Source organism: Amblyomma mixtum, chromosome 7 (genome assembly GCF_055824585.1).
Source record: "Amblyomma mixtum isolate Tamu chromosome 7, ASM5582458v1, whole genome shotgun sequence".
NCBI lineage: Eukaryota > Metazoa > Arthropoda > Arachnida > Ixodida > Ixodidae > Amblyomma > Amblyomma mixtum.
Genome location: NC_143018.1, coordinates 145,661,355 through 145,683,905, shown reverse-complemented (window position 1 = coordinate 145,683,905; position 22,551 = coordinate 145,661,355). Strand labels below are relative to the sequence as shown.

The 22,551-nt window shown below is 46.9% G+C and overlaps 2 protein-coding genes across 11 annotated transcripts in view; both read left to right on the top strand.

Moving 5' to 3' along the window:
• LOC149337784 (muscle calcium channel subunit alpha-1-like) overlaps positions 1 to 22,551 on the top strand; it is a 615,266-nt gene that overhangs the window by 260,599 nt on the left and 332,116 nt on the right. The gene's annotated exons all lie outside the window — the stretch shown is intronic.
• Positions 1,318 to 6,435, top strand: LOC149337786 (uncharacterized). Its single transcript, XM_089554948.1, has 6 exons — positions 1,318 to 1,644; positions 1,726 to 1,865; positions 1,983 to 2,085; positions 2,899 to 2,975; positions 4,505 to 4,725; positions 6,308 to 6,435. Exons 1-5 carry the CDS (start codon positions 1,455 to 1,457, stop codon positions 4,697 to 4,699), a joined length of 705 nt encoding a protein of 234 aa, XP_089411074.1. The 5' UTR covers positions 1,318 to 1,454; the 3' UTR covers positions 4,700 to 4,725; positions 6,308 to 6,435.

Here is a 22,551-nt window from a genome sequence, read left to right as displayed (position 1 = left end):
GGAGACGGTACGTTTTCGAAGGTCAAGTCTACTACCGCTCCTAGAGCCCCAACCCCCCTGCGCCAACCCCTGCGCGGGAGGATCGATGTGACGATTCCCCAAGTCAGCGGACGCGAAGTACGCCGCAGGCGCCGTCTCCGCGGCATCCAGCTGCACGGGGAAGAAGGGAAAGGGAAATAAACGCTCCCTCGCTTTTCAAGGAGAGGAGCCAGTTTGACTCCCGCCAGCAACGTTTACTGTCGGTTTACGGGCGCCCCTTCCCGCGCCCTCCTCAGGGCACGTCGGTGACCAGTTTCGGCATCGAACGGAGCAGCGGAACGCGTCGTGCAGACAATTAAGGGGAAGCTCAAGAAGGCAGCGCCTGGAGATTTCCAAACAAACATCGACAGGATCCTGCTTTCCTACAGAACAACGCCGCACGCGTTTACTGGGACCCCTCCCGCTGAGCTCCTTATGGGCAGGCAACTGCAAACGCCCATTCAACGAGTGCACCCCGGACTAAGGCCGCATGTGGACTTCAAGCAATTGAAGCAAAAGATGCGCTGCGACAACAACGCACGCAAAAGCTCTTTGCCTTCGTCCGGCGAGCCGGTCTTTGTTCGAAACTTCCGACCAGGCCCAGCTTGGATTGCCGGAACGGTTCGCCATCCCACAAGTTCTTCGTCGCTTCAAATACAGCTCGAAGACGGAACGCTGTGGAACAGACACGCGGACCATGTGCGACCGCGAAGGACCCCCGGCGTTCTCTCCGACGACGAGGAGCCTCTTCCTGCACTGGCAGGGCGCCCCTTCCCGCGCCCTCCTCAGGGCACGTCGGTGACCCGTTTCGGCATTCGCTTCCATGCTCGCCCCTTTACAATACTATAACAATCGATAACCCCCCCCCCCCCCCCAATATCTCTTCCAAGAAACAGGAAAAATCACACTCTTCCTCGGCGGGACCGAACAGATGATAGCACTGCTCTTACAGCGGACAGCTTGAGAAGCTCACTCGCCTTCCAACCACCTCTTTTGAAATGAAAAAATAAAAAAGCTCCCTCTGCGCTCCCAGAACCGGTACTGCAGTGGTGGTGGTAGTGGTTTATTTTTAAAAGAAAATAGAAAAAAAAGCTGAAGCAAAAGAGTGTTTCCGGCCACGGTAATTGCTATCTAAGGGCAAGAGAAAGGGAGAGGATAGTGAGGAGAAGTGTAGAGGGGAGCGACAGCAAGAAAGGACAGGGGAGAGCTTTGTACACTATTTACAAAATACAAAACTAGTAAAGTTCCCTGCACAGTTCTTGGCATGTGACTGCCCATCACCCCCTCCCCACTTACGCACGCAGACACGGTACGTCACCATCGTCACGTGATTTTGTCTAACATTCTAAAAGTCCGCCGCATTTTCACGAGCCACTCTTCGGAAGGTAGAGTGAGAACGGTTTGGTTGCAATCCAGCTACCCTCGTTGTCCCCAAAATGACACATGTTCTAGTAAAATGGAACGAAGAGAAAAAATGGGACGTTTATGCGGTACGTGCCATAGACGCTGAGGCGGGTATGGCGCTTTTAACAAATGAAAGCGCCATAGATGAGCTACGAGGAACAACAGTCATGGTGGAATGGGAAGCCGGCCAGCCACCAGCGCCGGCAACCCTTCTGGATTTCGGTAAGTGTCATCATTTACTTTTCGGCCACATTTATGAACGCCAGTACTCTGTCATGATTTGGTGCGTCGCATGAAATGCAGGCACGATGCGCGCAATGGAGCGCCAACGTACGAGACTCGTCCGGGAGTCTGAAGTAGGTGCCGTCCCGGACAACACAGAGACGCCACCAACAACAAGAGAGCCGCCGCCAACAACAGAGCGGCCACCGAAGAGGCAAAAAGTATGTGTGGTTCCCCGTTCTCCCATCTCCGGCTGCTGAGTAAAAAGAATTGCTGGCATTGCTTTTGAATTTCTTAATTCATTGATCTTCTAATCGTACTACATCGTATCGATGCAGGCATCAGCTGACTGCAGTTGTGGCGCGGCAGAGCGCATACCAAACCTGGAGCAGCAGATTGAATTGTTGGAAGAAAGGCTTGCCTCCGCTGAGAATAACTACAGTAAGTCACTTCACATGTCCTTTCTTTGTAAGCTTTTCTGCTGTGCCTTGAAATTTTGTGGCTTGTGGTTTTGTGTGTAGCTAACCAGAGCTCAAAATAAATTTAGAGCACAATGACATTTTAGAGATTTATTTTAGACGGCTAGCATATTTAAGCTTACTCTCTTCCCACCCTAGAGGATGCAGTGCCTACATCACTGCCGGCAACATCACCGAATGAACAATTTTTTTAGCAGCCTAGGAAACACTGTAGGGATCTCGTACATTCCGCGCATTCCTTTCCAACATGATTGCTGCCGTGATTTGCAGTAGCACTTATCAAGTGGCATAAACGTCTACTGTTGAGTACTTTATCGAAATCGTCTTCATTGGGCTGTAATAAATCTCGTGTATTTAAGGCGCAAGCTAGTAATCCGCCGCAGCCTTTAGCCATTTCATGTCACCCTCCTTATAAGATTTCAATTTTGTACATGCTGGGTACACTTTTGACCATGAAGTATTTTGTATTGGCAATTTTCACACCGTGGGCGTGCCCCTGTGGATACAATATGGCGAGGATGCAATAATCGAACTTCTTAGCCAAGCAGTCTCTTCTTGTAGAATAAAGGAAATATGAGTCAAAAATCGCTGGTTGGCTTTTTAAACCATTTTGGTTGCATTTATTTACTTTTTCTTGCTTGTATTAATTGCCCAGAAAACATTTTAGAACTCTGCAACTTATCGTGATCTAATGTGCGCTGCGTATTGAATGGCTTTATAGGCTGATTTATCAGACCTCCCAAAACATGTTTTATGATCGTTTCTCTTTTTGCAGAATCATACAAGATGGTCAAAAAACTAGAAAAAATTCTGACGCAAAGAAGTGAGCCAGATACTGTTGCGGTCCCAAAGGTAAATGGTTAATTTTTTTCTCGCATTGTGGATTCAAGTCTATTGGAATATATATCTTAACATTTTTTTAGATAATTTCATACTGCTTTGAAGTTAGAAGGGCCTACTTTACATGCTGTGTACTGGGAAACTGCAATCCTTATGGACGAACGAACCAGCAGTGGGAGTTTTAGTGAGTAGTAAATTTAATGGCATATGATACCTCGGGGTTTACCTAGCAAAGCGACGTTTCCTATTAGGGACGTCGTAGTGGAGTACTCGGAATTAATTTCGACTACCGCTAGTCGGATAGACCTTGAAACGAACAGCAGTTCTTAACACTCGGCCACGGTGCACGGCATCTTGTATTCCATCACTGGCCAATCACAACGGTAAAATAAATAAATGTTTTAATGTTTTAGTGAATTAAACAAGCCAGGTATCAAAATCTTAGAGCTCGCAATTTGTTTATTGTAATTACCTTCTTGCTTAAGTAAAAAAGAGCATTAAAGGGCTATAGACACCTAATTTTGGTGGCATGTTTTCTTCTTTGTAATGATGCGTACAACAGCCGAATGATGGCTGTGACGTCAAAGTGTGGTTAGAGGTCACCTGAGACATGGAAAAACTGCGATATAATCACTGTTTCGTCACTTTAATTTACTACAGTACTGAAGCTAACCTTCTTCGAGCCTTGAAGACAACGTATGGAGAAGCACCGATTAAATTGTATCTTTTCATGCCTCACGTGACCTGTAACTTCTCTTTGAGGTCACAGCCATCGTTCAGCTGTTGAAACCGATACCGAAACAGCACGAGAAAGAAATTCGATTGCAAATTATTTATCGGTTGTGTTAAGATACCACGCGGTAATCCATGTTTAATAATGCTTTACGCCTCATTACCAAGAAAAAACATCCACCAAAAGTCAGGTGTCTACATTCCTTTCTTTTTTGTCGTAGACAAATTCTGTGCGGCGGTCCTCAATCTGGTCGGAGCTCCACTGCGACTTAAGTTGTATCCTCTATCAAAACGCGGCCACCGCGGCCAGAACCCGACCCGAAGTCCTCGGGCTGACCAGTACGCGGGTTCGATCCCGACCGCGCTTCGATGAAAGCGAAGCCCAAGGCCCCACTGTTCTGTGCGGTGTCGTGCACGTTAAAGAATCCTATGTTAGTGAAATTTCGGAAACCTCCTCTACAACGTCTCTCATAGCGTAAAACGTCGAGAATTTCAGCAACGGCTGGCGACCTGCAAGTAATAAGCTACAGGTAGCGTGACTTCCGATACTGCCCACGCTGGGTTGTTGCCGTGTGCGTACAACATGGCTACTCTGTCTCACTGGTGTTCTTGGTTACTCTCCTTAGTTTTTCTGTCATGAGAAGGAAGCACACATTTGCTCGTACCTCCACCTGGTTGAGCAAAGAAGAACCTTTAATGGTCGCTCTAAATAACGACCTAGCTGAAGGAATAAGGTTCACATTTGATGTCCCTTTTTGCAAGTATGCTAATTTGCTTATCAAGGTATTGTTTGAAACTTTATTTCGCAGGTGGAAATCGGCAACGGGATTTGCGTGGACAAAACGGTCATCGACCGTTTGCTGGCTCACTGCCGAGGCCAACCCTGCAAGTTCGCCCGCCACCTCCTGCGTAGTGTATTCACAGTGGAAGAACTCCGTGGCAAGTCGCTCACTGGCAAAGGCAGCAATGCCAACAAAGACGCAGAAAAAAAAAAAAGCTCTTGATTCGGACCGAGTTGGCGCCATTATCGGTATGTCTGTGCATTTCATCATTTTAGCCTCGACTCGCGGCAGGAGCATTGCAAAGGAGTCTCAGAGTTTACTCTTAAATAACGAAAATATGTATTGGGGAATTTTACTTACTTACCTCTTAAAGAAATCAATTTAAAGATTGTGAGTAAATGATACTCTAAGATTTCTTTGTATACAGAAGGTTCTCCAAAGCACGTGAAATGTTACAACCTGCAGCATATCGTGCTGTATTTAGTGATAACCGGAACTTCAGAAAATCTCTACTGTGGAGCATGCAATACGAAGACAATTAATTCTTTCCTTCTGGAAGGCTGGGAAAAGTCTTCAGGGAAGGATCCATATCGATCCACAAAAAGTACGCACAATTCGTTTTAGAAAGTTTAATTACGTTGAGAAAAAAGGTTTCAAGGAGAAAATAGGACACTAAACAACGTTTTGTCCTTCTGAGATAAATTCAAATGTCATCTCTTTGATGCCATGATTATAACGTGCAGTGAAATGCACTGTGACCAAATTCAGAATACTTAAAGGTGCAAGGGAAGAGGAATCTGAACTCGTCTTTTTGCCGCGGGAACTCGATATACACGTTCCGAGCATTCTTGGAAACTTCGGTTTATTGCCCTGCGTGGCCGATTTTCCTAATTAAATCGAATTAACGTCTGGCTCCCGCCTTATTTTAAAATTCTCCCGGTACGGTGGGCGGAGTCGGCCAACGCTGGGAGTGCCTTTCACCCAGTCCCGTGGCTGCTTGCCGCTCTGCCATCGGCGGAGTAATACGTAGTAATCCGTAGAAGCAAACAGCCCACTCGTATTTTTATTTCCGTGGGCTTATTTTGCGGCCATATCATCTGCGAATGAAACTATTTGTTCACGGAAACCTAAAAAACAAAATAAAGCGAAAGCAAAGCCTCCACGGAGCTGGCTGAAAGGCACTCCACGCGTTGGTCGACTCCGCCCACCGTACGGGGAGAATTCAAAAAATAAAGGCGGGAGCCGGACGTCAATTCGATTTAATTAGGGAAATCGGCCGCACAGGGCAATAAGTCGAAGTTTCTAAGTATGCTCGGAACGTGTAGATTGAGTTCCCGCGGCAAAAAGACGAGTTCAGATTCCTCTTCACTGCACCTTTAATTTTTTTCTTGGAACGTACGGCTACGTTTCGAGCAATGCATGTTCTCTTACCCTCGCCGAACTAAGACTGTGGATGCACAGGTGCCAGAGATATTCCCTCCTCTATAGCAGCAGTGAGCATCTTAGCACTAAAGCTCTTATGAAGATGGGTCGATGCATTCACTTAATATCCTATGCGGTTCTGCACTCGTCCTCCTCCAAGCGCTTTTTATCAAATTAGGTTTTCATGTTTCCCTTGTGTTCCTCTTAAATGGATGAAATGGTAATGACGGGTAAAATGCGCATTTTGCTGCTTCCACTCTTTTTTTACGATTACCTCGTTCCATAAATGTTGCTTATGTTCTTGAACCACAATCAGAGTCCGATGCAAGGACCTGATCTCTTGAAATTGAATTCAGAGCATGCGCATGCTACAGGTGCTCTACACTTTGTTTTCTTTTGTTTTTTTAGGCTACACATGCTCCAAATTTCCTGGGGTGGCGGTACAACAGATAAGGACAAGCCTTTCATCAATGGTGTCCAGGGAAATAAAATGACAAGGCCATTGATTGATGTAACCATTTTGAAATAAATTAATACTTAAAAGCTATACCTGATCAGTGTACTTGTTGCCATGCCAGCAACATTCATCTATTCTTTGGGTGTTTACCACCGTTATGCGCTTCTTGCATGATAAAATCATAAGGTGACAATGTTTCTAAAATTATTTCTGTCATCGATAATCTCATCAAAAGTCAGACATTACATCCGCATTACAACATTTGACATCACATCCGCATCACAAAATCAGACATCACATCCAGATCAAAAACTCAGACATCACGTCCACATCAGGAAATCAGGCATCGCACCACATCACAAAATCTGACATCACATCCACATCACAAAATCGGACATCACGTCCACATCAGGAAATCAGGCATCGAACCACATCAAAAAATCTGACATCACATCCACATCACAAAATCTGACATCACATCCACCTCAGGAAATCGGAAATCACATCCACATCAAGAAATCAAGCATCAAATCCACATCACAAAGTCAGACATCACATCCACACCACGAAATCGGACATCACATTCACATCACAAACTCCATAACATCCACATCACAAAATCGGCATCAAATTACCTTGAAACTTCCCACAAAACATCATCACCAGAAATCCCTTAAAAGGATTCATCATATCCTCATCAGATAATTGGTCATCACGCGCACATCAGACAATCGGCGGCAAATTTTCTGGAAACATTCCACAAAACATCATCACAAGTCTTCACCATAAATCCATCACAGGATACATCATATCCTCATCACACATTAATTCAACACATGCACATTAGACAATCGGCGGCGAATTTTCTGGAGGGCCTCGACAAGGGCTCCACACAAACATCATCACGAACACCACAGAATGTACGTTGTGTGTGATGCGATTGAGCAACAAAAATTCTGCAGAAGCACCATAAATTTTTTTGTAAGGGAAGTCTTTTTCAAAAGCGCAATGATGTTTGACCATGACACAGTAAAGTTTCGTAACGTCGTGGTAGGCCGGGTGGAAGCCTATAGCCAAGAGAGGCTGCGTAACTTCGCCAAAGACGGCCTTCCTGTCTCTTCGAAACTTTCTGTCTGTGTGTTTACAGTGCCTTGACGGTATTTACGGGTCACGTGGCTCACTTCCTACATAGATCTTCAAAATAATTGCGCGCCACGGCACTGGCTTCTGCATCCTCTCCGGCACCGCTTCAGTACCAAGTTCGCTTGAGATTGCGACGAATGGGATAAAAAATGCATTCGGTGCTTAAACAAATTACGCAACATTTACGCTGTGTCGCGTATTGTGCTGAGCACAGTGGGAGCTGCGCTCCATTTCCGAGCTGTAATGCTTTGTGAGGGTTTGCGGGAGATTTGCGAACAGCATCGCTGCCAGAACCAAAGCTGCACTAGCGAGGCTTCCGTCACCAGCCTCCATCGTGCTATTCCTGAACAGCTCCTGCTAAGCAAGCCCAGCCACTCGGACGCACTGGCGCTATGAGTTCTTCTAGGCTCCCACCCTCACACGCGCACGTCCCGAGGGAGGTCGCTAATGTCGCTGTCGATCTGAAACGCCCTGTTTATTCATTTATTCAGCACTGAATGCATAGGCTGCGTGTTTCCGTTGTTTCAGAAGTTTTAGTAGATGTACACTCAAAAACGCAATCTCACAGATCTGCGTGAAAAGCACGTATTCGTGCTTAACTCGACGAGAAACAAAGATTTAGGGCGAAACAAGCTAGATTTGAACACCTTCGTTTCAGAAGCGATCGTGGATGTGCACTAAAAAATGCAGTCTAACAGATATTCGTGAAAAACACGTTTTCGCGCTCAACTCGACGAGATACAATGATTTAGGGCGAAACAAGCTAGATTTGAACACCGTCGTTTCACAAGTATTCGTGGACATACACTCAAAAACATGAGATTTTCTTTTGTTTTTGCAAAAAGATTCACGCCTGACACGTGTAAAATAATAACGACTAGCGTGTGGTATGTGAAAATACGCGTGAAATCTATGCGTGGACCGAAGAAGACAAGCTCCAATTCGGCCTGCCGAAACAGAAGAAATCGGATTGGTTTGGTTTATGGGGGTTTAACGTCCCAAAGTGGCTCAGGCTATGAGGGACGCCGTAATGAAGGGCTCCCGAAATCTCCACCACCTGTGGTTCTGTAACGGGCACTGACATCACACAGTACACGGGCCCCTAGCATTTCGCCTCTCAAGCGGAAAACAAAATGAAATGGCCAAGAAAGAATACTTCGCACAATACGGGACTGATGAGATTACTAGTCCTACGAGGGGAATTTAACGTCCAGAAAAAGCCGCTGTCATAAAGGAAAAAATCATTATTAGATCTAATCTAAGAGGCTTAACGCATTCCAGTCCAGCTTTCTCGGACAAAAAATTTGAATATTGGAATATTGTAGAGCATAGTTATGGAAATATCGAAGGTAATGGTCCATTCTTCCGATATGTAGAGAAATCTTTTTTTTTAAGTGTTTCCAACGATCGCACTGAAGAGTTAAGGCTGCTATAGAAAACCCATGGTGAAGGCTTTCTAGAATGGCAAATCCGTTAATAAAAAAAATAAAATACCAGCCTGCCATCGGTTGGTCTGCGGATATTTTCGTTGTTACAGTGAAATCTCGCGTTATGTGAAAAAATTGCGTTCATAAACGGTTTCCCGTTGAAAAACGCTTTTCTCCAGAATTGCTAGGTACGAATCAGCGAGAGCTTATTGATATCAGCGATCGAAATGTGGACAGACAGACCTATTTTGACATTTCACAGGCAACTGTCATTCGCAACTGGAATCAGCTCCCGGAAAACGTGGCGTCCATCACTGACCACGTCACATTTGTCGACAGTCTGAAGTGCTTCCTGGGGCTGTGAATGTTATATGAGCCGCATATATCTACCTGCAATGATGTATTTGCTTCATGTTCGAATTTTGTGTGCGCTCACCTGTTTGTGTATTTTCTCCGTATTCTAAGCTTATATTGTACCCCCCCCCCCCCCCCCCCCCATGTAATGCCCACACGGGCCTTTAGGGTAACTGAATAAATAAATAAACTGCACGGTTGGACGTCGCATAGACATCCTTTGGCGTCTGTGCGCTCACGTGCATACTCTGGTTTCTTCCGCCTGCGGTCTTGTGTTGGATCGCGTACCCGGCACTCTTGGACTCCAGTGCCCGCCTGCACGAAGCAGTCCAGTTCCGAGTATTTTCTTTTTTTTTTTTTTTGCAGTCGAAATCCTCCCTTGCTTTTGAGAAATAGCAAGGCGCATAACTGGGTCACTGGGTCACTTCAATCTCGCTTTGAGGTGTCTGTGGTGTCCACTTACAAACTGGGGCAGTTATGCGCTTTTCCTGTCCTCAGAAGCAACGGAGGGTGTAGACTCCGTTGGTTTTGAAGAAAGGAAAGGCGCGTAACTGGCTCCAGTGAACACCTTACGCGCTTTGAGGTATGGGGTGGTAATCATCATCATCACCATCAGCCTGACTACGCCCATTGCAGGGCAAAGGCCTCTCCCTTGTCTCTCCAATTAACCACCCTGTCCTTCGCCAGCTGCGGCCACCGTATACCAGCAAACTTCTTTATTTCACCCGCCAACCTAACTTTCTGCCGTTCCCTGCTACGCTTGCCTTCTCCTGGAATCCACTCCGTTACCCTCAAGGACCAGCGGTTATCTTGCCTTCGCATTACATGCCCTGCCCAAGCCCACTTCTTCCCCTTGATTTCAACTAGGATGTCATTAACACGCGTTTGTTACCTCACCCACTCTGCCCGCTTCCGATCTCTTAATGTTACAGCTATCATTTTTCTTTCCATAGCTCGCGTGGTGGTGGTGGCGAAATGAATTAATTTGGTATATTTACAGAAAGGTGCTCGGGGAGAGGACCGTAGGGGTGGTGTCCACCTAACGCATTACACGGCTGCCGTTGTACGCCCTAAATTGCTTCCACTAAATGTACTGTACAAAACATTCGCCCTAAAAGGGGAAAGATAAGCCACCCCGAATCGGGACGTCTGAGAAGCCAGCATTTTGTTTTTGCATGGAAGACAGTGGGGTGTAAATTACTGACGTATGGAAGACCAGGACAGCAGCTTGGGCATGTTGGTTACTCATTTTGTGACGGAAGAGCGCAAAACACCGGGAAAGGGACAAGCGCTGTTTACTTATAACTTGATTTTTAATTCCAAAGAAACACTGCTTCTTATACCTTCTCCACGCCCTCAAAACACATGCGTCACAACCATATCGTTCATGCGTCTTAAAATCTTAAAATGACAACCTAAGAGAAATAATCAGAAAGATTTATAATCACATTTTTAACATGTTTTTTTATGCTTTAACATTTTTAACAAAAATAATTTCGATCAAGCTTGCAGGAACCCGAGAATTCACTGCAGAGCTAGATTGGCCTTCAACAACTTGTGCACCTGATTTCCAAAAATGTAGAGCCTTGGCTAATCACAAAGACCAGTTAGTCCGTGAAATAATCGAGGCAGCTTCGATAGCGAGGCTGCGCGACGATTGTGTCAGCACGCCGTCTGTTGCTTCAACAAAGAAAGAATTCGACATGTTAAAAATGTGATTATTTGTCTTAGGTTGTCATTTTAGGACGCATGAACAATATGGTTGTGACCCATGTGTTTTGAGGGCGTGGAGAAGGTATAAGAAGCAGTGTTTCTTTGGAATTAAAAAGCTGTTGTAAGTCAGCGCTTGTCTCTTGTCCCGGTGTTTTGCGCTGTTCCGTCACAAGTACGAAAGACGTAATGAGCGCGTTTTGTGTACCACACCCAGTGGAGCACCGTTGCCCCCGAAAGCAGACCCTGGGCTTTAAGCAATAGGAGGAAACAAAAAGAAATTCGCTCTACCGTAATGCGGAAAGTGAGAACTGCCCCTCGGAAGGAAGCGGGACTCGGATCTCGCCTTGGAGGGGAAAAGAAGGCTAGAGAAAGCTGCACCGCCAGCTAAGTCAAGCAGACAAAAAAAAAAGTGGGTTGGCGGCGATGGCTCTGAGGGAGAGAACGAAAAGAAGAAAGCAGGTAGAAGCGCCAGGGCCGGGGGCAGAGAGAAATCGCGCGCGACAAGCAGCGACAGCGTCGTCGATCGAGCCGTCCACGCAGCATCGCCGCCCTGCCATCACCGGCGGCAGGGGCGCCCCCTATTGCCCTGGATGCCGGAAATCGGGGCTGGCTTCCGGTCGTCCCCCTCTCGCCTGCGCCGCGTACGCACTTAGCTCGGGGCTGACCGGCGAACAAAGATTTATCAGCACGCAGCGCCCCGGTATCGCCTCTTCCGAAGAAGACTCCGCATTCGCGCTGTTCGCGGATGGCTGAGACGCTGTCTTCCAGTCGAACGTGGGAAGAAGGAGCGGTCGGGTGTCGAGGGATGACTACAGACGCGCGTGGTAATACGTCCGCTGAGTGCTGTGAATGATAAACCCCGTCGAGACGTAATGCGGCTGTGATTGTACGCATAGCTGCGGAACCACCTTTCGCAGTACAAACGTTCTCGCGGGAATAGTATGATAGGTTGCGTTTAACGCCCCAAGGCTGCGAGTAGGCTTTAGGAGACGCCGTAGAGGAGGGCTCCAGAAAAATTACGACCGCCCGCTGTTCACTAACGTGCCATGACAACGCACAGCACACGGGCGTCTTTGCGTATCGCCACCATGGAAGTGTGGCCGCCGCGGGTAGGTTCTATCCTGGGTGCTTGGCCTCGGCAGCTGAACAATTAAGTGCCACTTCGAGGAGGGTGGATGGATAAGGCTGAACACTTTATAGCGGGCGGAAGCGGCTCATGCCACGAAGCCTACTTTATGCTTAGACTGAAGACGGGGAACTCTCGTCCCTTGGAGTGCGGATGAAATTTCTGTCTTGCAGTGTACTAGCCACCAATCGATAAACTGCCCTTTGTTATCGCTAAGCGTTTAAAATCTATTTTTCCTCCACTCTCCTTAAACCTCAATGCTTAAACCTGTCGTTAAACCTCGATCGCATAAAAGGATTCTTATTGCCAGCAATCGTGGCACTCGGGTGGGAGAAGATTTCTACAAATACCTGAAGAACGATTGATTGAAAAAAAAAAATATAATCATTGCCCGCCCTTTCAAAGCCTCCATAGCGACAATGGCGTTAACATCAGTAATGATAAATTTGGTTAATTAACCGACTTACGTTCAATACCGAACTGACGGTGACGGCCTACCCAACAGATTGAGTCTGTATCACGAAAAACAGCGTGTTTGCCTTCCTCCTTTGCATTTTGTAATTTCATCTCGCTTTAGGTTTATCTAATTCTGACTTCTGAGCTATCCCATTTCCTTGCTTAGCCAGCTAAGCTGGCCATGGTAAGGCCAAAATTGCAGCATAATTTGAAAGTATTCATTTATTTATTTATTGATACTAAATACCCCTAAAGGCTCTCGAGACGGTATTACATAGGGAGGGGGGGAAGAGGGGGTGTACAAGCAATTGATCAAAATAAAACAAAACCACAAATACAAAACAACAAGACCACAAATAAAACACTTAGCATGCCATAAATACGGAAAAGAATGAAAAGTATGGCAGCGCGGCAAAGAGTGAAAATTACTACAGTATTAAAATTATACAAACAGAACTCTTATGCAAGCATCATTTTAATAACATACCCTGAAAAAAAGGAAATCATGAACAAATAAAATGGCAATGTAAGCAAAGAGTTAAGCAGTAGTTACTGAAGATACAAGATTAAAATATTTATCAGGATCAGTGGTGTTTGCGATATGTGAAGGCAGAGTGTTCCAGTCAGATATTGTGCGTGGTAAAAATTTTCATGTTGGCCATTAAACGATCTTACGGATTTCTTTGAAATACTAAATCTAATTTACATTAACAGGAAAGGCAACGCCAGAAAATTACTGGCGCTGTTCACTGTGATTTCATGTTCACCAGGTTACTGATTGGAGTTGTCGACCGTGAAAGCTTTTTAGTGGCGCGTTTGGTTCCGTGAATGCAAAATGGTTCACCTCTTTGCACGCATTTCTGATTATTAACGTCAAGCTGTACCGATTTATTAATTAGCGAGTCTCTTTCTTTCTGGACGACTTTTACTGGGATTACTGCGCTAAAAAAACGGGGACAACTGTGTAAGAACTGGACAGGACGCCCACGCAGTGTGTTTTCTCGAGTGTAAATCGCATATATAGACTATCATTTGCGCAGAACAAAAATAGTTATCGTCCTTCGAATACTCTCTGCGAGACACTTTATTCTATATAACCAGATTTGATTTCACGTCTTTCACACCTACTTGTTAGGGACGATTATTCAAGTGAATTTCATTTAGGTAAATGTGATTTCACTGATGCCATATTAAAAATATTTGCTAGTAAAGAATAACGCGTATAAAAATTTGTATTACCTTTGATTACCACACATCGCCCTATAATCAGCCGTTTCTGTCAGCAAACATATGCTTTCAATAAGAGTCAGTACTATGACCATTTCGTACATTCACATGCAAACGCACCGTAAATTCTTTCACACACATTCAAGTACCAATTTTTTTCTGCTTTCTTTACTTCTTCACGTCAAAGTGTCTGTTCATTTGAAATATACTATCCCCTATGTAATGGTGGTGCAGAACAAATTCAAGCGTTTTACTTTTTCGTCCCTGAATATTCTTTTGATGTTCGAAGTCTTTTACTGTTTCACTTGAGCGTGATGATAGCAAAGAACTGTTCTGCAATTCACTTATAGGTCCACACAGCGCTTATCAAACGTGCAGAAGGAGAACTGTCTGTAGTCGGGGACACAAGAACACGATAAAAAAAACACAGCGCAGAAACGTTGTTCCGCCGCTCCTCCTGGCCAGCTGTTTTGCGGGCCATTTTTCATTCTGCTCATAAGTCATTTTTGTTTTCTTGCAACACGTGAATTGTTCCGAAGCCCTCGTCTGGGCCAGATAGTATTGGAAAAAGCGATCAGCAACGCGAAAAGCAAATAAGCGATTCCGTACTGCTGTTTATAGTGCTACTATCTTTACTGAGCGTACACTAAAAGATAAAGTAACGGTGTAGCAAATTGTAGTGACAAATTGCAAAGTAACAAACTGTAGTAACGGCGGTCTGAATGGGCCCTAAGAAGGGGGCTCAGGTTTTCGCGTATGAACCTGTCGCAGTCAAACAAAATGAGGCGAGAGATGGTACAGGACTGGTTCACAGTACCACGAGCACGCATATAAGGGCGAATACGTTGCGAAAATCTCAATTTCAATTTTATTTATTTCCCATGTATACATGGAGAGGGTCGAAGGAAAAAAGCCGGGAATTGTGGCTTGACATACTCTTCGGCCCCTACATTGCAGGGCAGCAAGTAACATGCAAAAAACCTATACAAGTAGCATCGCGAAAATCCGAAACAATGGTTGTAAAAAATGGTTGGCCCATCATTAGAAAAAACAATTATGAATGAAGCGCACAGAAAAAATTATAAGAAAAAACAACAAAAAATACACTTCATAGAAAAACAGGTTTAGGGTATTCAATCAGGTCGACACTTTATGGAATGAAAGTGATAAAGAAGCAGTGAAAGCATGGTGAAATTTAAAAAGTAGCACATACATCCTGTATATCTTTGCGGCATGCTCGTGATAGATCGACTTGTGCAGCATGAAATTTATTTAAAAGACGGGCAACGTGTTTGCTGGGCTATATGTACCATATATTGTGCGGCATGTTGGAGTATGCCACATTTCGCTGTGTCTGCTAGGGTAAAATTGCTAGGGTAAACTGCTAGGGTAAACGAACAAAATCTATTGCACTTCAGGTTTTAGTGCACCAGAACTTGCTAAGTCCACTTCCGTGCAAGCGACGAGTCTTTCTTTGGTCGTCTTCCCTAATCTGCGATCAGTTGTGCCACGCGCGAGATGAAATGGCGTCCGCGTTGAGACGTCGCGAGAACCGCTCTTTGTACTGAAAGCGAGCTTCTCTGCGCTCAGGGTGTTGAGGCGAGAAAGCTATCCTGCTGCGTTGCTCCACCCTCATTGGCAGAGTGCTACCGCAGATGTTCTTATGCAGCGGCAAAACGGGCTGCGTTTTTAGTAAGGAAACCAGGCAGGCCTGGCGTTTCTCTCGGACACTGCATTAATTAAATTTCAGCAACTTATTACCTTTCCACTAATTCGGATGTAATAAATACTTTTCTGGTAAAGTTATTTAGCGACGCAATGAATTACTCTCGAAGAGTAATTTCGTAGTGATAGCATTTAGAAAGTTCTGAGAGCACTTTTATTAGGGATCAACCACTTCTCCTTGCGTTGTCAGAGCTTTGATATTGTGCCCAGAAGAGGGAGAGGATAAGCTTTTATTGCAAAAAAGGAGACCACAAGGCGGTCCAAGTACCCGACGCTCACATTGAATCTTAGCTGCTCCTACGGACGGAAGCCTGAAATGCCTGCGGCGGCTGCCATTGCCGCGGCACAGTTAAGTGCCAGTGGACTTATGTGTATGCGTGGAAAGTTAAAAAAATATGCAATTCAAAAGCAACTGCGTTAATTTTTCGAAGGAATTGAAAATTTTTATCAGACCTTTTTCTATCAGTTAATTATAGCGTAATATTCCTTTTATTTCCTTTTTCAGAGGAGGAGACAGGACAAAAAGCCGTGTGAACGGCTTGACGCAGGTCCTGCCCCTTTACAAATTGGCAGCCACACAGATAGCGTTGTGGCACAAGTGTTTGACAGGTCAAGAAAAAGAAAATATAAAGGAACACACAAGTATTAGCAACCTTTGGGTAGTCACTCAATACACAGCAAGTTTCGAAGCCGCCGCGGTGGCTCAGTGGCTATGGTGCTCGGCTGCTGGCCCGAAAGACGCGGGTTCGATCCCGGCCGCGGCGGCTGAATTTCTTTGGAGGAGAAATTCGAGGCCCGTGTACTGTGCGATGTCAGTGCACGTTAAAGAACCCCAGGTGGTCGAAATTCCGGAGCCCTCCACTACGGCGTCTCTCATAGCCTTAGTCGCTTTGGGACGTTAAACCCCATAAACCACACCAAACCAAGTTTCGAAGATGAATGCGAATCGACAAACAGTAGTCATCAAAAAACGTTAATTAGGAGAGACTAAAAGCATGCTACACACTTCACGTAGATAGAGACGATAGACGCTGAAGACGATAGTTACATTTGCCGGTTTTTTATTAATTGGTGTAAAATATTTGCCTTTTAAAGTAACGTTGCCTGGTATTAGAGAGAACGTCTTCCCTCGCCTGGCGAGCTTCTCGAAGCTGCTCGTCTGTTCGGCAGCACCACACGCCGTGCTTTCTCCCTGCAAGCCTCAATTATCGCCCCGCGCTGACTACAGGCGCAGCTTCTTCCGGGGATGGCATGACCCGCGGCACTTCCGCTAAACTTTCTAATACGCTGCTTAGTTTTCGAGCTGGCTGCCGTTCCTTCCTTTTATTTTTCCCCAGCGCGGGTTACGTTGGGCCCGCAGGCAGGATTCAACTTTCTTATGTCCGTGCTTCCCTCTCGCCCATCTAGTGCGACCTCCACTCTTTTAGAGTCTGCATTTGACAGTTTGGTTTCCCATTAACATCTTCGAAAAGATCTGCGTTGCAGTGCGTGATCGTCTCGAAGAGTCTAACGAGTATCCGATCAAAACTTGAAGTTAGGACCGAGGAAATTATGCCCCGTGAATACGCCCTCTGTGTGAGGCGCTCTACATTAGCTCCGACTTCTTTGAACGGAACCGACGCCGCGTACAAACATCTATTGTGTGTCGTGGCTATATCCTTTTTGGAGATGCACTCACTCCTCAAGGCGCTCGGCCTCTTTCTTCACGACAAGAAGCCTCTTTTGCAGCGAAATTCCTTAAGACCACCTTTCTCGGTTCTGGGCCGTTGGCGGAACACGAAGGAGTGCGAAGAGCAAAGGGCAGGAAAAGTGAAGCAAATGCATTGCATTACCCTCATTGGGCAGCATGCACAGACGACATGCATGACGTCACTGCAACGCGCCAGATTGAGTGGTACGAATAGTGCGACGTCACGAGGGAAAGCATACCACCATCATGCGCACTCTGTCAGAGAAGAAGGTAAATAGTAAATTAGTCAACAACAATATAATCGCAGCCCCGAGCCAGTGTCGCTGAGTCTCGCTCTACACAGCGGTCACCGTTTTGAGAGCTTTTCTATCACGACATCACGAAGTGCTCGCTGACGTAACCGCGGCTTATCATTCCGTCTGCACCGAAGTGCTAGGGAGGTATCCAGGCTGAAACCTCCCGTCAGGTACCGCCCGCGGAGCGATAACTTTCAGGCGGCAGTAAGTATGTAGACGTCGACGCAGAGCTTGCATGGTGTGGAACTGTCTCGCCTTCTGTGCTGAACTGATTTATTCTTTTAGGCACTGGGAGAAAGAGTCTCCTTTAGTGCTGTTATTTCAGGACAAAAACACATGTCTGACTGAAATTTGAACGAGGATTCGGTTCAGTTTGAGTTGAGACGGTGGAAGAGTTCACATGTGGGCGTGGCTCGAGTGAGCACAGCTGCCGCGTATGCTTAGAAAGCGAGTGCCGAGAAGCCTCAGTGAATGACACAAGCTGTCGCCTTGTGCGCTTGGTCGATACCTGCGCCGCCAGTGGCCTGTTGTGCGCGACTGCTGTTTCGACGCTCTCTTAGTGCGCCCACTTGTACGGCCTGCAGTAAATGTCAGCGCCAAGAATTATTCACGTGACACGACGCTGCCCACAGTGCAGAGCGCTGGAACCGCTTGGACGCACCTAGACGGCCGCTGCTCTCGCCCGGATGTGCTTGCGGGAATTTTTCCGCCGTTGACACCGGGATGCTGAAATCGATGGATTACCGCCGCCTAATGACAAGCCGCTGCTTTCACTCCAAATGACGCCTTCAGAAGCTAGAAAAGGCCAGGAAAGAAAAATACAGGTGTTGCCGTCACCGGCTAGTTTGGCGAGTATAACTGCGCTGTGTCGACGCAGTTTTTCTTGCTGCGGATCTCAGAGGCTAGGTTGCATAACGATCACCGAATGAGGCGATCGCTGAGTCCTCTTCGGCATCGACGAGATGAGTTCGCGGCTTTCACTCCAAATGACGCCTTCAGAAGCTAGAAAATGCCAGGAAAGAAAAATACAGGTGTTGCCGTCACCGGCTAGTTTGGCGAGTATAACTGCGCTGTGTCGACGCAGTTTTTCTTGCTGCGGATCTCAGAGGCTAGGTTGCATAACGATCACCGAATGAGGCGATCGCTGAGTCCTCTTCGGCATCGACGAGATGAGTTCGAATCAAGTGGCGGGAAAAACTTATAAAAAAAGATGAAACAAATTTCAGCAGCCAAGTTTCTGGGCCCTAAATGCGCGTTCTGCTGAGCATCAAGGCAGCCGGGGAGCCAGTTTTCGCCAGAAACAAACCAAGATGCAGTCAGTGAAACCCGGATGAGAGACAGTGGGAGCAGCAGCACGTGGCGACGCCCCGGGGCGTCCCAGGCGCGGCCTTGCGCGCGTGCATCGATTCGCATCGCCATGGAGACGCGACAACAGTGTTGCCGCCGCCGCCGCGTTGCTCCCCCCCCCCCCCCCCCCCCCCCCCCCTTCCTCTTGACGCCCTCTACGGGAGCCGCCTAATGCGGAGCTCCTCCGTCGCCAAGTGCATGGCTGCAAAGCGGACCGAAACCAAGCGGGGACTCGCGCCGTTTCTGCGGTGCGCGCTGACTTTGAGTGCGTTTCCCCTCTCAACTCCAAGTGACGCCCGATAGTCCCATTACTCCTCTCCACGCAAGGAATTCGTGTGGGCTGCAACTCGCAGCTTCTGCCTTCGCCGGGGTTACTTTGTCCGGTGCTGTTATACCGTACCCCGGTACAGTACTGTGGAAAAAGTAACATGGCCCTGCTTTTGTGGACGCAGTCGCCGTAGGCCATTCCCGATGAGAGATTCATTCATTCATTCATTCATTCATTCATTCATTCATTCATTCATTCATTCATTCATTCATTCATTCATTCATTCATTCATTCATTCATTCATTCATTCATTCATTCATTCATGTCAGATGCCCTAAAGGTCCATACGGAGGATTCTCCGAACTAAATGAGACTGCGTGTTCGGAACAAAATACAGAGAACTAAATATAGCAACAAGAAAACAAGTAATTCAGGCGCATAGCTGATAAAGGGGTGAATTATTGGGAGACGATTCAGAATCGAGAAAAAAAGTATACATATGACCAAGACAGCTAATACAACAGGAGTTTAGGAAGCATAACAAAAATGAGAAAATCGGAAGTTGTGTAACATATCAACGGAAGTTTTCGAAGCAGGATAGCGGCTGGCATAAGACGCTAGCATACTAGAAATAAACTGGAAAAGTGCCTTAGTGAAGGTTGGAAGATTCTGCGTATGACATCAGCATCAGCTTCATCAGCAGCAGTCTGACTACGCCCACTGCAGGGCAAAGGCCTCTCCCATGTCTCTCCAATTAAGCCCGTCCTTCGCCAGTTGCGACCACCGTATCCCCGCAAACTTCTTAATCTCATCCCCCCACCTAACTTTCTGCCGCCCCCTGCTACGCTTGCCTTCTCTTGGAATCCACTCCGTTACCCTTAAGGAACAGCGGTTATCCTGCCTTCGCATTACATGCCCTGCCCAAGCCTATTCTTCCTCTTGATTTCAACTAAGATGTCATTAACCCGCGTTTGTTCCCTCACCCACTCCGCCTGCTTCCGATCTCTTAACGTTACACCTATCATCTTTCTTTCCATAGCTCGCTGCGTTGTCCCTAACTTAAGCACGATAGGAGATCCTAAGCGTGCTATGAGGATTCTGAGTATGGTAAGTTTAGTAGGGGGCGTTAACTGCGGGTCTGCTACTGAGAGGGCTCTCTACCTGTGCACTCTGCGACGCTGCAGCTTATGCGTTCACGGGCATCGGGCTCACGACGGTCAGCGCGGGGGCCTGAGCGACGAGGAAGCAGCCGGCTCGCTCTGGCGTGGGCACATCGGGGTCGCTATGCCCCCCCCCCCCCCCCCCCTCCCTCCGCTGCCCTTTCCCCTGCTTTGCGAGAGAGCTTCCTCCGGCGCTGGCCGCGTTGTCGGCGTGGCGCATCCTCCCGTTCCTCCACAAATCATACGACATGTTCATTAGCCGCCTCAGCAGCCGCGCTCTCCCTTCTTCCTCAGGGGCCCGTTTGTAGCGCCCTTTCCCCCGAGGGAGGAGAGGGCCAAGGATGCCGTGACAACCTACCAGGGATTAGGGGCGCTGCATATTGAGAGAAGATGCACAGTAGCTGTGCTTGCCCGGTAGACGTTGCGCTTTGCAGAGTCCATATCCACCCGACTGAATAAACGTGACCGGGTTTATTATTCTGGACACACGTGAGACCATCGTGACCACTGAACGAACCAGAATGGAATAGAAAGAAAACGAAAATAAAATGTAGTTAGAATTGCGCAGAGGAGAAACTTGCGGTGGGAACGCGACAGTCAGCTGCTACCGGCGGCTGCAACCCCCCTCTTCCGGCGACGTCATTGTACTGCCGAGAATACTTGCGCAAAGAAGAGACACCGAGAGAACCATTCAGTGCAAACTTTGTAATCTTTTTGGAGAGAATGCTTTCTCACCCTGATCTCATAAAAAAAAAAAAAGCTGAAATGCTGCCTGTGGCCGACACAATAGAACCTATCAGAATCGCGGGCTCGGGGGTTTCTCGTGAATATATAGTAGTGATAGCATCGATAGTAGTGATAGTATTGTAATAGTGGGCCTCACTGGAGTTCTCAGATCCCGTTAGTTAGGCGACAAACGCAGACTTGAGTGGGCAGAGACTGTCTCTGTTTGCACTAGCACAAGTTCTCAATATTTTCTTGGTTTCGAAGCTTATATACGTCATGCAGGAGTTGCATTGTGCAAGGAAAAAAGTGCAGGTAATTCACAGAATTTTTGCGACTTTTGTGTGTTGCTCTCGATGGGAGCCTATGCGTCGCGACAATTTGTTTCTCCGGAGGCTGGTGGAGCTGGTCCTCAGCACTTGTTTGTTCACCAGCATGCTTCGAGGTTTTTCTATTTTCTTAAAACAGCAAACCATCATTTCCTCTTGGCTGTGTTTAAAGGACCATAAAATCTCTGTTTTCTGTAAATCTTGGCTTTGCGCCCAATGTCCCTTTGACCAGAGGGGAAAAGATGCGTACACAAGAACCGCGCATATAAGCAGGACAAGCAAGCGTGCTGCTAGTGGGTTTCTTGCAATAGTTCCTAGCTCTCTACTCACAGACAGATGCGAAAAACCACCCAGCCCTTCTTTGTGCACTTTCGCGCACTGGAAAACTTTTTATGCGCCTGGTTCCGAGCGCACTTGCGGCTGTGGCAATGGAGCTGCTGACAGCTCCGTCGTGAGGAGCTCAGTATTGCGTGGAAGTGCCTCCATTCGAGCGGCGCTCATTCTGGAGACAGCGTGGGCGTCGGGCGCGTCTCTGGTAAGCGAGAGCGATCGTTAGTTCCCGATGCCGCATCTGCATAATACGTGCAAAACATCCTCCGAGCAAAGACGGATCATGATTGAAGCGGGCGCTGTTTTCTGTTGGTCCCAGCGACTGCGGTGCTCTGTTCTTACGCGTTAGTCACCAGATGACGCAATCGGGACTGTGTTTACGGCGGCGGATTCTTGCGTTTATCCGATGCCAAATTTCAAATTCAAATTCTTTATTTCTGCCTTGTAAAGATACAGACAGCGGAGGCGCAGAAAAAGCTGTGAGAGACAGCGTGACTAAGCCGCAGCCCCCTTTCGCTTGGCAGCAGCTTGACAGCAAGGCGTTTAAGACAAAAGGCAGTTCCACAGCGTGATAACAGGTATACAATAATGAGCAGGTACAGAAGAAAACGAAACAACATAATACAATAGTGACACATTGGGTAAACACAGGTACTGGTAGCAAAGGAAAAAAAGACAAAACAAAAATCTTACATGCTAGCATACAGAGCACGCAAAGACCTGTTTGACGAACTGAAAAGGTCAAAATTATCACATACATACGCATTTAGCAGGGAAGGAAGAGTGAACTGCAAGCGTTCTCTACCTGAATTTAATCGTGGGGTCGGGACTATCCATGTCTCCGCATACCTTGTTGTGTAGCCTGCATGTCGGCGCGTGAA

What these genes read in the sequence shown, in the direction of transcription:
- LOC149337786 (XM_089554948.1), top strand. Translation starts at nt 1,455, where the DNA reads ATGACACATGTTCTAGTAAAATGGAACGAAGAGAAAAAATGGGACGTT. An exon ending in GGCCACCGAAGAGGCAAAAA is followed by an intron (nt 1,866 to 1,982) that starts GTATGTGTGGTT and finishes GTATCGATGCAG; the next exon opens with GCATCAGCTGACTGCAGTTG. An exon ending in ATACTGTTGCGGTCCCAAAG is followed by an intron (nt 2,976 to 4,504) that starts GTAAATGGTTAA and finishes TTTATTTCGCAG; the next exon opens with GTGGAAATCGGCAACGGGAT.